Source organism: Oncorhynchus mykiss, chromosome 5, assembly GCF_013265735.2.
Source record: "Oncorhynchus mykiss isolate Arlee chromosome 5, USDA_OmykA_1.1, whole genome shotgun sequence".
Taxonomy (NCBI): domain Eukaryota; kingdom Metazoa; phylum Chordata; class Actinopteri; order Salmoniformes; family Salmonidae; genus Oncorhynchus; species Oncorhynchus mykiss.
The window spans coordinates 26,629,986-26,644,914 of record NC_048569.1 but is presented as its reverse complement, the minus strand read 5'-3'; the positions used below and the strand labels follow the sequence as shown (position 1 = coordinate 26,644,914).

The 14,929-nt window shown below is 43.5% G+C and overlaps 1 protein-coding gene across 3 annotated transcripts in view; it reads left to right on the top strand.

Annotated features, from left to right (window-relative positions):
- Positions 1-14,929, top strand: part of LOC110523516 (cytospin-A) — a 40,426-nt gene that overhangs the window by 24,900 nt on the left and 597 nt on the right. For 2 of the 3 annotated variants that reach the window (XM_036977151.1, XM_036977152.1), the window contains one exon: positions 993-1,144. In XM_036977151.1, the coding sequence (XP_036833046.1) occupies positions 993-1,106 (114 nt within the window). In that variant the 3' untranslated portion in view covers positions 1,107-1,144. Of the gene's footprint in view, positions 1-992; positions 1,145-3,007; positions 3,257-8,374; positions 8,478-14,004; positions 14,122-14,222; positions 14,283-14,929 lie in introns of those variants that run through there. The other variant, XM_036977153.1, reaches the window with a different exon arrangement.

Sequence of the window (14,929 nt, the reverse complement as noted above, 5' to 3'; positions counted from 1 at the left end):
CCTCTGGTCTAAAAAAAAATATCCCAATGCCCCAGGGCAGTGATTGGGGACATTGCCCTGTGTAGGGTGCCGTCTTTCAGATGGGACGTTAAACGGGTGTCCTGACTCTCTGAGGTCATTAAAGATCCCATGACACTTATCATAAGAGTAGGGGTGTTGACCCCGGTGTCCTGGCTAAATTCCCAATCTGACCCTCAGACCATCATGGTCACCTAATAATCCTTAGTTTACAATTGGCTCATTCATCCCCCTCCTCTCCCCTGTAACCATTCCCCAGGTCGTTGCTGCAAATGAGAACGTGTTCTCTGTCAACTTACCTGGTAAAATAACAGATAAATAAAAATAAAAAATTATATCCGAAAAGTCCGATTTCGTAACCTAAAACATCCGATAATAAGTACCAAGATCTGACGGAGCAGTACCTCTTTCTCACAGACACTTTTGAGGATTTGACATGTTCTTGTGGTTGTCTGCAAAGTTGTTCCCAACAAGAATTTCATATTAATCTGAAGAGTGTATACCTAACTGAAAATACTATGTCATGTCTCAATCGATATCTATCTTACCTCTTCTTTTTTTTTTTGTCCCCTGGGTTAGAGAAGAAAGATGACAAGTTCAACTGTGAACCTGTCAGTCAGCCTTCATTCTCCCACTGCATCCAGCCTAGCTGACGCAATGCTATTTTCCAGATATTTTAGAAAACATTTTTGGCCCCTTTTTTTATTTTTTCGGCCTCCGTTGATTTAGTCTCCCTAATTTTGGCCATCTGATCCTACAATGGTAAAAACTCCAATAACTTTGGAATGGATGATGATGGTTTTCTTAGGAGTGTATACACAATTAACATTATTTTACCCATTGGACAAAATATGCATTTTTGATTGGATACCCTACTTCTGGAGTAGTTCTGTTATACTGTCCTCATTAATGAACAATGTTGCTGTATATGCTAGTGTGTATGTCTGATTCTCTTCAATTGTGCTATGTGTCAGAGGCACACTGCGTCGACCCCCAAACCCCCATCCTCCATGGTGGACAAGAGGTCCAGTTACACAGACCTCACTATGCCAGGTGGGTACAACACTGTCTTCATTCATATCATTTAATGGTTGTCCAACAGAACAGACATATTTACATTTGAGTTATTTAGGAGACACTTGTCCAATGAGTCAGTGCATTCACCTAGTTTAGTTGGTTTACCTCACTGCACCATGACCTCACCGATGAACACCACAAGACCGAAACAAGTCCGTCACTGCCGTCCTGATGTCCATGTATAGCTAGGAGGTTGGAATAGTAGAGCGAGTGTGTAGCAGACGGGGGATGGGAGATTGACCTCCTATCTTGAGTGTCAGGTGTAATAATGGAAGAAGGGCCACAGGCACTGCAATCACATGAGGTTCATATTGCAGGTACTGCAATCACATGAGGTTCATATAGCAGGCACTGCAATCACATGGGGTTCATATAGCAGGCACTGCAATCACCTGAGGTTCATATTGCAGGCACTGCAATCACCTGAGGTTCATATAGCAGGCACTGCAATCATATGAGGTTCATATAGCAGCCCAGCGCAGACAGCCATCGGTGGTGAGGCCACAGGCACTGCAATCACATGAGGTTCATATAGCAGGCACTGCAATCACATGAGGTTCATATTGCAGGCACTGTAATCACATGAGGTTCATATTGCAGGCACTGCAATCACATGAGGTTCATATAGCAGGCACTGCAATCACATGGGGTTCATATAGCAGGCACTGCAATCACCTGAGGTTCATATTGCAGGCACTGCAATCACCTGAGGTTCATATTGCAGGCACTGCAATCACCTGAGGTTCATATAGCAGGCACTGCAATCATGAGGTTCATATAGCAGCCCAGCGCAGACAGCCATCGGTGGTGAGGCCACAGGCACTGCAATCACATGAGGTTCATATAGCAGGCACTGCAATCACCTGAGGTTCATATTGCAGGCACTGCAATCACCTGAGGTTCATATAGCAGGCACTGCAATCACATGAGGTTCATATAGCAGCCCAGCGCAGACAGCCATCGGTGGTGAGGCCACAGGCACTGCAATCACATGAGGTTCATATAGCAGGCACTGCAATCACATGAGGTTCATATTGCAGGCACTGCAATCACGAGGTTCATATAGCAGGCACTGCAATCACATGGGGTTCATATAGCAGGCACTGCAATCACATGAGGTTCATATAACAGGCACTGCAATCATATGAGGTTCATATAGCAGCCCAGCGCAGACAGCCATCGGTGGTGAGGCCACAGGCACTGCAATCACATGAGGTTCATATAGCAGGCACTGCAATCACATGAGGTTCATATAACAGGCACTGCAATCACATGAGGTTCATATAGCAGGCACTGCAATCACATGGGGTTCATATAGCAGGCACTGCAATCACATGAGGTTCATATAACAGGCACTGCAATCACATGAGGTTCATATAGCAGCCCAGGGCAGACAGGCATCGGTGGGGAGGCCACAGGCTCAGACAGCAGGGCTTTGCCCTAAATGGCATACTATTCCTCCTTTTTATATAGAGCTCTATAGGCCTGGTCAAAAGTAGTGCATTTAATGGAGAATAGGGTGCCATGTTGGATGCAGACAAGGAGTAAAAAGAGAATGCCACAGTGGATTTAGATGCCTGTTCACACACTTCTTAAGAGCCACCGTTGCTAACTCAGCTCACACTCAGTTTTTCCACTTAGCTTGGCACAAAAGCAGCCAACTGTGAGCCTCACAAAGCTCTAGTTTCATATTTAGGAAAAGTCTGTTTGCATTAACGGGTAATCATGTTTTAATGTAATAACTTGGGCTCTGAAGTGTGCTTATTTACTGTCTGGATGATTTTATGGATCGGGGTTATGACTTGCCCCCTGCTTCAACCAACATACTTCCATATTTAGTTAATTTAAGAGTCCATTTAGAGTACTAGGGACTGTGTGCTGTGCTCCAAATTACTTTATTGTGGCTTGATAGTGAAAGTAATGTGATTGTGGTGCAGATAACACTGTGGTTAACTACTTCTTCAGTCATCACAGTGACCCATGTTCCAGTAAGTGACCTTTCTCCTGTCTTGTCCCCAGTGTCCCGAAGGTGCAGTGAGGAGCTGAAGAGGGACATGTCTGCCTCAGAGAACACTGCCTCGGCCTCCCTCATCACCTCCTCCCTTTCAGCTGCCTCCTCCCCCACCGCCTCAGTCACCCCCTCCGCAAGGGGACGCTTACGGTATGGACTCCTCCTCTGTCTGTCTCGTCTGTCTGTCTTGTCTGTCCCGTCCGTCCTATTCTTTAAGCTCACTGTTTGATTAAATAAGACACAAATTAGTCAAGAGAGAACCTTGTCCTGACCGCTCCTGCTGGCGTTAGGAGATTCTGCCCTTATTCCCCTGAAGTTCCTGGTAATGGGCTACAAGGGGAGTCGGCAGTCTTTCTCATGTGAAATGCCAATTTATCTTGCAATTTCTACTGATCTGTGTGCCAATTATGGTTTTCATATGCACATTTTGGTGGAACAGTTTATTTTAATTTAGAATGTCTCCATATCTCTAAATCATTGTCATGTGGTTAATCAAAATTCTATCCAAATCTAAATGATACAAACCTTTTGCCATTGCCAAGTATGTAAAAATAGCCTACATAAAGCCAACAAATAAAAACATTGCAGCTTGCAGGTAAAAAATATCCTGATTAAAAATAAATGTCCTATAAATCACATTGGCTACACATGGCCTGGCCTGTCTGCAAGCAACTTGTAACATTGTATCAGCTATTAACTTGGGTCCCACCTGAAGGTCACTACCAAACTTGCAACAGCCTTAGTTTGTGTCTCTATCTGTCTGTATCTCTGTCTGTGTCGCTATCAATATCTGTGGATGTCTATCTGTCTGTGTCCCTTCTCCCTATGGCTCCTCTGCCCTACAGATGGGTATATCAGTAATTAAGCAAAGTGGCAGATTGATTGTCTAGTCTATCAGAGGGATGTGGGGTGTGAACTAGAAATGCCAGGTAATTCAGGAGAGCATGACTGGAAATCCAATTGACTGCAAACATATATTGAGCGCTGACAACGCACACTGCTCTGAATGGTTGACAGGCCCGACTAAAAGGACTTTCCTCCTTTCAATATCTCCCTCTCGTTCCTCTCTCTCTCTTCCCCTCTTTCTCGATCTATCCCCTCTCTCTCTCTCTCTTTCTCTCTCTCTCTCTTTCTCTTTCTCTCTCTCTTTCTCTCTCTGTCTTTTTCTTTCTCTCTGTCTCTTTCTTTCTCTCTGTCTCTTTCTTTCTCTCTCTTTCTTTCTCTCTGTCTCTTTCTCTCTGTCTCTTTCTCTCTCTCTTTCTTTCTCTCTTTCTTTCTCTCTCTCTCTTTCTTTCTCTCTGTCTCTTTCTTTCTCTCTCTCTTTCTTTCTCTCTGTCTCTTTCTTTCTCTCTGTCTCTTTCTCTGTCTCTGTCTCTTTCTCTCTCTCTCTCTCTCTCTCTCTCTCTCTCTCTCTCTCTCTCTCTCTCTCTCTCTCTCTCTCTCTCTCTCTCTCTCTCTCTCTCTCTCTCTCTCTCTCTCTCTCTCTCTCTCTCTCTCTCTCTCTCTCTCTCTCTCTCTCTCATATTTATTTATTTATTTATATATACACTGCTCAAAAAAAATAAAGGGAACACTTAAACAACACAATGTAACTCCAAGTCAATCACACTTCTGTGAAATCAAACTGTCCACTTAGGAAGCAACACTGATTGACAATACATTTCACATGCTGTTGTGCAAATGGAATAGACAACAGGTGGAAATTATAGGCAATTAGCAAGACACCCCCAATAAAGGAGTGGTTCTGCAGGTGGTAACCACAGACCACTTCTCAATTCCTATGCTTCCTGGCTGATGTTTTGGTCACTTTTGAATGCTGGCGGTGCTTTCACTCTAGTGGTAGCATGAGACGGAGTCTACAACCCACACAACTGGCTCAGGTAGTGCAGCTCATCCAGGATGGCACATCAATGCGAGATGTGGCAAGAAGGTTTGCTGTGTCTGTCAGCGTAGTGTCCAGAGCATGGAGGCGCTACCAGGAGACAGGCCAGTACATCAAGAGACGTGGAGGAGGCCGTAGGAGGGCAACAACCCAGCAGCAGGACCGCTACCTCCGCCTTTGTGCAAGGAGGAGCACTGCCAGAGCCCTGCAAAATGACCTCCATCAGGCCACAAATGTGCATGTGTCTGCTCAAATGGTCAGAAACAGACTCCATGAGGGTGGTATGAGGGCCCGACGTCCACAGGTGGGGGTTTACAGCCCAACCCCGTGCAGGACGTTTGGCATTTGCCAGAGAACACCAAGATTGGCAAATTCGCCACTGGCGCCCTGTGCTCTTCACAGATGAAAGCAGGTTCACACTGAGCACATGTGACAGACGTGACAGTCTGGAGACGCCGTGGAGAACGTTCTGCTGCCTGCAACATCCTCCAGCATGACCGGTTTGGCGGTGGGTCAGTCATGGTGTGGGGTGGCATTTCTTTGGGGGGCCGCACAGCCCTCCATGTGCTCGCCTGAGGTAGCCTGACTGCCATTAGGTACCGAGATGAGATCCTCAGACCCCTTGTGGGACCATTTGCTGGTGCGGTTGGCCCTGGGTTCCTCCTAATGCAAGAGTGTGTCAGCAGTTCCTGCAAGAGGATGCTATGGACTGGCCCACCTGTTCCCCAGACCTGGGACATCATGTCTCGCTCCATCCACCAACTTGTTGCACTACAGACTGTCCAGGAGTTGGCGGATGCTTTTGTCCAGGTCTGGGAGGAGATCCCTCAGGAGACCATCCGCCACCTCATCAGGAGCATGCCCAGGCGTTGTAGGGATGTCATACAGGCACGTGGAGGCCACACACACTACTGAGCCTCATTTTGACTTGTTTTAAGGACATTACATCAAAGTTGGATCAGCCTGTAGTGTGGTTTTCCACTTTAATTTTGAGTGTGACTCCAAATCCAGACCTCCATGGGTTGATAAATTTGATTTCCATTGATCATTTTTGTGGGATTTTGTTGTCAGCACATTCAACTATGTAAAGAAAAAAGTATTTAATATGAATATTTTATTCATTCAGATCTAGGATGTGTTATTTTAGTGTTCCCTTTATTTTTTTGATATATATACACACACACACACACACACACACACACACACACACACACACACACACACACACACACACACACTACCGTTCAGAAAAGCACTTTTTTTTGTCCATTAAAATAACATCAACTTGATCAGAAATACAGTGTAGACATTGTTAACACTTGGAACCACCCATCCCGGATCTGGGATAATTGTCATCAACTACGCTAAATAGCATAGCGCAACGGTCAAATAATCTTACTAGAAAATATTCATGAAATCACAAGTAAAATATAGTGAACACACAGCTTAGCCTTTTGTTAATCACCCTGTCGTCTCAGATTTTGAAATGATGCTTTACAGCGAAAACAATACAAGCGTTTGTGTAAGTTTATCGATATACTAGAAAAACATTATGTACACCTAGCGGCAGGTAACTTGGTCACGAAAATCAGAAAAGCAATCAAATTAATCGTTTACCTTTGATGAGCTTCAGATGTTTTCACTCACGAGACTCCCAGTTACACAGAAAATGTTCCTTTTGTTTGATAAAGATTTTTTTTATATCCAAATACCTCCGTTAGTTTGATGCGTTTTATGCCTAGGAATCCACCGAAAATAGCGGTCACGACAACGCAGACAGAAATTCCAAATTATATCCATAATATCGACAGAAACATGGCAAACATTTTTTATAATCAATCCTCAAGGTGTTTTTCAAATATCTATTCGATAATATATCAACCGGGACAGTTGGCTTTTCACTAGGACCGGGAGGAAAAATGTCTACCTCTCTGTTTTGCGCAAAAAATCACACTGAGAGCCAACAACTGACCACTTACGCAATGTGGATGTTTACGCTCATTCTTCAAAACAAAGGCCTGAAACTACGTCTAAAGGCTGTAGACACCTTAGGGAAGCCACAGAAAAAGGAATCTGGTTGATATCCCTTTCAATGGGCAATAGGGATGCATAGAAAGACAGGGGTTTCAAAATAAGAGTCACTTCCTGATTGGATTTTTCTAAGGATTTCGCCTGCAATATCAGTTCTGTTATACTCACAGACAATATTTTTACAGTTTTGGAAACTTTAGAGTGTTTTCTATCCTAAGCTGTCAATTATATGCATATTCTAGCATCTTGTCCTGAGAAATAGGCAGTTTACTTTGGGAACGTTATTTTTCCAAAAATAAAAAGAGTGCCCCCTAGCTTCAAGAGGTTTGTTGTAAAATACTATTGTAGCTGGAAACGGCTGATTTTTAATGGAATATCTACATCGGCGAACAGAGGCCCATTCAGCTACCATCAGTCCTGTGTTCCAATGGCACGTTGTTGGCTAATCAAAGTTTATAATTTTAAAAGGCTAACTGATCATTAGAAAACCATTTTTCAATTATGTTAGCACAGCTGAAACTGTTGTCCTGATTAAAGAAGCAATATAACTGGCCTTTAGACTTGTTGGGTATGTGGAGCATCAGCATTTGTGGGTTCGATTACAGGCTCAAAATGGCCAGAAACAAAACTTTATTCTGAAACTCGTCAGTGTGTTCTTGTTCTGAGAAATGAAAGCTATTGCATGCAAGAAACTGAAGATCTGGTACAACGCTGTGTACTACTCCCTTCCCAGAACAGCACAAACTGGCCCTAACCAGAATAGAAAGAGTGGGAGGCCCGGTGCACAACTGAACAAGAGGACAAGTACATTAGTGTCAAGTTTGAGAAACAGACGCCTCATAAGTCCTCAACTGGCAGCTTCATTAAATAGTACCCGCAAAACACTAGTCCCAATGTCAACAGTGAAGAGGCGACTCCAGGATGCTGGCCTTCTAGGCAGCTTAGTTTCTCAAACTAGACACTAATGTATTTGTCCTCTTGCTCAGTTGTACACCGGAGCTTCCCACTCCCTTTTTCTATTCTGGTTAGAGCCTGTTTGCGCTGAATTATGGAATTATTATTTTGTCCACAGCTTGACTTGCTAGTCGGTGAATGTAGGGGATGAAAAAAACACATTGTATTTTTGAGGTTTTCAATGTCACGCTGATGTGTTGTAGATTTTCCTCTTCCGAAAGGTGCACTGAGGCAGTTTGTCAGACACAGATATAGCCTAGTGCTGGACTGAAAAGCAAGCTTAATGGAGAATCCTTTTTAGTCCAAGATCAGGCTAAATATGTGTCTGTAAAACCGCCCCTATGTGTCTGCTTTATTCTTTTTGTTCCTGTGTTCTTTCTTGTCCTTCTGTGTGTCCATAGGGAGGAGAGAAAATACGCCCTGTCTGCACTGGCCAGGGAGTACGGGGGATCCAAGAGGAACGCCCTGCTGAAGTGGTGCCAGAAGAAGACTGAAGGATACCTGGTAATAACCAACAGGGTGGGAAAAGGGTGGAGGGTACAGGCTGGCGGTAAGACACACACGTGCATGCACACACCAACTTAGGCGACTTACTTACTCCATCCCATTGGACAATGTTTGGTTTCTCAACAGGTTTGGATGCAGGAAAGAATATCAGATCATAACCGTTACTGTTTTGATCAGTAACGCCTTATGCTCTCTATGGAATAGCTGCAAAAACAGATGGTAAACACTGTGTTTCCTTCCTGTTCGTTTCCAATCAGATCCCCTTCCTTCTCCTTCCAGGCTTTTAAGATGTTTACTCACCAGGCAGCATTAAGGATGCCCTGTGTAGTTACCATGGTAGCAGTTAGGCTTTGCCCTCTCCAGGAAGTGTGACAGACTTCGCCCTAATCCCGGCCTCTCTTCTGCCAACTTGACCTCTCCTCTCGCTGAAACTCTGACGCTATGGGCAAGGGCACGTTGGCACAGATGGGCATTGTGGGGAACTGTGTAGGGTAAAAAAAAATAGAGGATTATAGTCTCTGTTGTAGCACAAGCGTTCTTAGCCGTTCAGTTTGGGAAACAGAAAGACAAGGCCTTTAATACTATGTTAAATAGCCTCTCTGCTTTTTCGTATTTTCTGTTGGTTTCTGGCAGGGGCAGTCCCCTGTCTCCCCTGTCGTAAATGTTCTCTGTCTCTCTCTCTGTGTCTGTCTCTTACCGCTTTTTGTCATTGTTTTCAGGAGTACTGTAGTTAATGTGTTCATTACCTGTGCTCTGGTGCTGCTAGGAGCCATGCTCACTGTAAACACTGCTACCAGCCATGCCTCTCCTACTGTAGCTCAGCCCTGTTTTCCCACAGATTGTACCTTAATGTTCTCTGCTGAGCTCGTCCTGTTGCTTTTACTCTCCAGCTCTATCCATCGGTGGTTCATATATTTTTCTGCCAACACTGGTAAAGCAAGGGGATGCAGAGAGAATACTTACCTTCAACCTAGCACATATGTATGTGTTCCTTGTTGCTACGTTTGTTTGCATTTTAACAGTCCTTTCTCAAAAGTTTCATTGTGTAAAAAGGTTCTGAGGAAAAGATGCACTTTTAATAACCCGTGTAGTCTCTAACTATGGTGAGCCAGGGTTTCTTTGTGGAAAAAGATTCTGAGGAAAAGATGCACTTTTAATAACCCGTGTAGTCACTAACAATGGTGAGCCAGAGTTTCATTGTGGAAAAAGATTCTGAGGAAAAGATGCACTTTTAATAACCCGTGTAGTCACTAACAATGGTGAGCCAGAGTTTCATTGTGGAAAAAGATTCTGAGGAAAAGATGCACTTTTAATAACCCGTGTAGTCACTAACAATGGTGAGCCAGAGTTTCATTGTGGAAAAAGATTCTGAGGAAAATATGCACTTTTAATAACCCGTGTAGTCACTAACTATGGTGAGCCAGAGTTTCTTTGTGGAAAAAGATTCTGAGGAAAAGATGCACTTTTAATAACCCGTGTAGTCACTAACAATGGTGAGCCAGAGTTTCATTGTGGAAAAAGATTCTGAGGAAAAGATGCACTTTTAATAACCCGTGTAGTCACTAACAATGGTGAGCCAGAGTTTCATTGTGGAAAAAGATTCTGAGGAAAAGATGCACTTTTAATAACCCGTGTAGTCACTAACAATGGTGAGCCAGGGTTTCTTTGTGGAAAAAGATTCTGAGGAAAAGATGCACTTTAATAACCCGTGTAGTCACTAACTATGGTGAGCCAGGGCTTCTTTGCCCGCAGCATGTGTAGTCCTGGTTAACACCAATGACACAGGTGCTGTGATCCTGGAGAGACAGTGAATTGGGGTCCCACAGAGAGAAATCAAATCAAATCAATTCCCACATATTCACGTCAAATCAAATCAAATGACATCTCTTGGAGGAGCCCACAGGCACTCTCCCCTCTTCCCTGCTCCACACTGCAGTGTTCCTTGTGTAATGGCGCCCTAGTGTCTGGACCATTTCCTTCTGCCCATGTCCCCTGACTCTCGGCTTCTCTGATAATTGACACAGGTCCCCTGTGACCCTTAGTAGAGAGTTGAGGACTGCCTCGCTGTAGACAGGGACTGCGTCCCAAATGGCATCCTATTCCCTATATAGTGCCCTAGGGGGTGAGAAGGTTGGGATGGGGTTACTGAGTTTCCATTGTCTCTGGTAGAGGAAGCTGTCATCTAACATTCCTACAGTGCATTCAGAAAGTATTCAGAGTCTAATAGGCTGACCACACACGAGCGTTGCAAAATACATTTAGAAATCTATGTTGTTCAATTATTGCACCCACACTGCTCGCGCACGTCAACGAGCGTCTGCGTTGCCAAGGGCTAAAATAGAACTCCTTTCTATTTATGGCGCAGATCGCGCTGCAAGTCCTGCCTCTCCCATCTCCTCATTGGTTTATAGAAGCAGGTACCCACGTGCCATCTCCTCATTGGTTATACCCACGTGGGTGACTGAAAGACGAACTGTGTTGCCGGTCGGTGTAGTAATACTATGAAAGTTTAGATGCCAATCACCATATAAGTTCAAAGATGAAAAGGCCTGGAAGGAGGAGAGATGACTAGAAACGATTTGGTTGACCGTTTTATGTATGGATTAATTGTCGGAGTAGAGGACCTTGTGCATTTCATGTAAAATAACTCGATGTTTAAATCCCAGGACAAATTAACTAGCTAAATTGCTATAAATGTTTAATGCTTTTCGACCTGTTCTCAAATTAATGCAAGTTTGTTTTGATATTTTAACCTGCGTGTCATGATCGCGTTTGGTGTGGGGGGACAAAATAAATGTATGCATGATGGTGCGCACACGCGCAGACGGTTTGGTGGATTGCTGCAGAGATAGGAGAACCTTCCAGAAGACAACTATCTCCACAGAGGAACTCTGGAGGTCTGTCAGAGTGACCATCTGGTTCTTGGTCACCTCCCTGACCAAGGCCTTTCTCCCCTGATTGCTCAGTTTGGCTGGGCGGCCAGCTCTAGGAAGAGTCTTGGTGGTTCCAAACTTCCATTTAAGAATAATGGAAGCCATTGTGATCTTGGGGACCTTCAATGTTGCAGAAATGTTTTGGTACCCTTCCCCAGATCTGTGCCTTGACACAATCCTGTCTCGGAGGTCTTACGGACAATTCCTTCGACCTCATGGCTTGTTTTTTGCTCTGACATGCACTATCAACTTGGACATTATAGAGACAGGCGTGTGCCTTTCCAAATCATGTCCAATCAATTGAATTTACCACAGGAGGACTCCAAGTTGTAGAAACATCTCAAGTATGATCAATGGAAACAGGATGCACCTGAGCTCAATTTCGAGTATCATAGTAAGGGGTCTGAATATTTATGTATTTCTTGTTTAAATTTGTAGTAAATTTTCAAATAATTTCTAAACCTGTTTTTGCATTGTCATTATGAGGTATTGTGTGTAGATCAATGAGGATTTGTTTTATTTACTCCATTTTAGAATAAGGCTGTAACGTAACACAAAGCAGAGAAAGTCAAGGGGTCTGAATACTTTCCAAATACACTGTAGTGGGCTGACTACAAAGCCATTTATAGTCATGGGACAAGAATAAGTCTCTTTCCACAGCACTTTCTAGAGAGACACACACACATAGTGTTTGGGCGCACGTGAGGTGTGCATGTGTGTGTGCATCCCAATTGAAGGGCATCCATCCGTGTGGCACATTAAAAAGGTTAAGCCAACCGAACATGAATCCCCCCTACCTACCGTACCTGGTCATAACAACAGGGCTATAAAGTCCCAGACACACACACACACACAGTCGGCCCTAAATAGCTTCCCGTTGTATATTATGTGGGTTAGAGAGGGGAGCCGTGGGATGCAAGTCGATGGAGATAAACTTGTCCGCTAAGCAAACACATAGTGATAAAGTAGTGAAGCTAATACAATGGACTCTTTGATCATCTCTCACTTGAGTGCAAGTCAGTGTGAAGAAACACTAGTGTGCTAAAACTAGTACGTTCTTACACTTCCTTTTGAAAGACCACAGTTTGCATCATCTACTGTTGACAGCTGTTGGGGAGGACATGGTGAAACACAAGAATGGCCTCGTGCTCAGTGTTTCCTCTGCAGTCTTCTGTGGCGCTGCGCCGTGGCTAAATCCTATAATATAGTTGAGCTGACAGCCGCACTGTTTCACTATGCTTTTATTCATCTAGAAAGAGGGCAATATTTTATTAATGTAGTAGTGTTTTCCGCTAGAAAGCTATGACCTTTGGCTTTCAGCTGGAATTGTTTATTTATTTTGGAGAAAAACACTTTCCAACCCATACGATCTAGTACTCAATAAGAGTATAATGATACATATACAAATATGATGGTATGATAAAACAAAAATTGTGCATGAATAAGCCTTTTTATTCTTTATTCTTTATTTATATATATAAATAATCTGTTTTAGGAACATCTACTCCAAATATTTCACCCTCTTTATTACTTTACCAATGACATTAGTGATGTTCAGAAATGTAACAGATTTTGACTGTCTCAATCAACATTTGGGCCACTGTGACTGCATCCGACGTAAAACATCATGAATAAAAAAACAGACAACCCCTTAGTAGAATAGTTTGTCTATTTCCTAGCTGGCTTGTTGTTGTGTGTTCTACGCAAGATACATATTCCTCAAGGTGTATTCAAGTTGCGAGTGCTATAGGGAAGGAAACATGCTTTCTGACCTGCAGTCAATAAACATCTATTCTTAATCGCATCACGGGACAGAAGACGTTTTAATGGCCATCGTTAGAAAGAGGAATCTCAGCTTTCCACTTCTAAATATGCTCAAACTTCACAATTTAGCAGCATCGTGGTTAAGCATGTTATACCGCTCCGCAATTCGCCATGAGTGCGAAGGGGAGGGTGAGGCTAAATGTAACAGGTCAATTATAGGGTAACTTGGGGGGTAAAATGTCACTCTACCTCCAATCTTTTCTTTGGAAATTGTGATGAGACCGATGCATATTTTGAGTTGAGCAAGAGTAGTGGCAACCAGGGAAAGTGTTGGAGGGGAAAATGGTGACATGAAGGGGTAACTCAATATTAGGAAAGTGTTCCTAATGTTTGGAATTCTGTGCATATTCACTGTTTTGGGACAAAATGTATCAATTTGATGCTAACTAGTTAAAATATCATATTTGGGATCTACCTAATGATTAGCCCGATAGGGTAAATGCAGGTAGGCAACCCAATGCTTCAGCCTATTTATTTATAGCCACTATGCTGCATCAGTTGGGCTACAGGTGACAATGCTTTTTGCTAATAGCATACCTGATAATATGGACCGTGCATAGGCTATATTCATGCCATGGTCCAACATGTTAAAATCATTTTACCAATATGTTGTTGGACACATTTCTGGAGTTGGAAATTCTATTTTAGATGGAGTCAGCAAAACAACCTCTTCTCCAACTGCTACACATTCTGTAGAGGAAACACTGCTAGGGCTGCTATTAGAGGGCCTTTAGTGTTATGCTCTTTCTCTCCTCTCCTCTCTCCAGAACATTGATATCACCAACTTCAGCAGCAGCTGGAACGACGGGCTGGCTTTCTGTGCTGTTCTCCACACCTACCTGCCTGCCCACATTCCCTACCTGGAGCTCTCCAGCCAGGACAAGGTGAGATGGACCCCCTCAGTCCACTGACCAGAAGGTTCTTAGTGTGGAAATGATATACATGTAGTTCGTTCATCAAATGTATTTTCTCCCTTTTCCTTCAGAAGCGAAATTTCACACTGGCTTTCCAGGCCGCTGAAAGTGTCGGGATCAAGTCCTCATTGGTTGGTGTCCGAGCTAAAATGAACTGATATTTGACTACCACTCAAAAGTGTAGAATGAAATGACCAAGATGCTTTATATGGCTGGAGGGGTGAGAGACATGTTCCCATATCCCTTCCTCCCCTTTGTAAGGCTTGACTAGAAAGACTAGGCAACAGAAAGACAGGGCTGATTATATAGTTCTGCAGCAATGCACACCAACAGTACATAGATTGGCTGGCTGTAGCCCATAAAAGACGATGTGCTCATGGCAAGCAGCTACAGCTGACTTAAGAGCAGTGTCACACCAAGGCCATTTGACTTCATCTTAATAAGAGACAGTCTGGGTTTCATTTGTGGGTGATCCAGTCCAGAGTGCCGATGGAGGGGGAGGAGATTTACTATTGAAACAGACACATTCACTCTGCGTCTTGCCTCTTGTCAATTTTACAACCCGTTAGATACTGAATTATAATGTAGCTTTTTTTACAACCAAATCTATATTTGTGATGTAAATGGCATGTTACAGAAGGGTCCTGGCACATTTTTGAGAAACTTAACCTAACCCGTGATTCAGTACAGGGGCTCTGAATAAACATGAACAAATAATCCAAAACCACCAAAATACCTCCTTTCAGAAACAGAAAAGCTCTCAGTATAGTGATGCGGG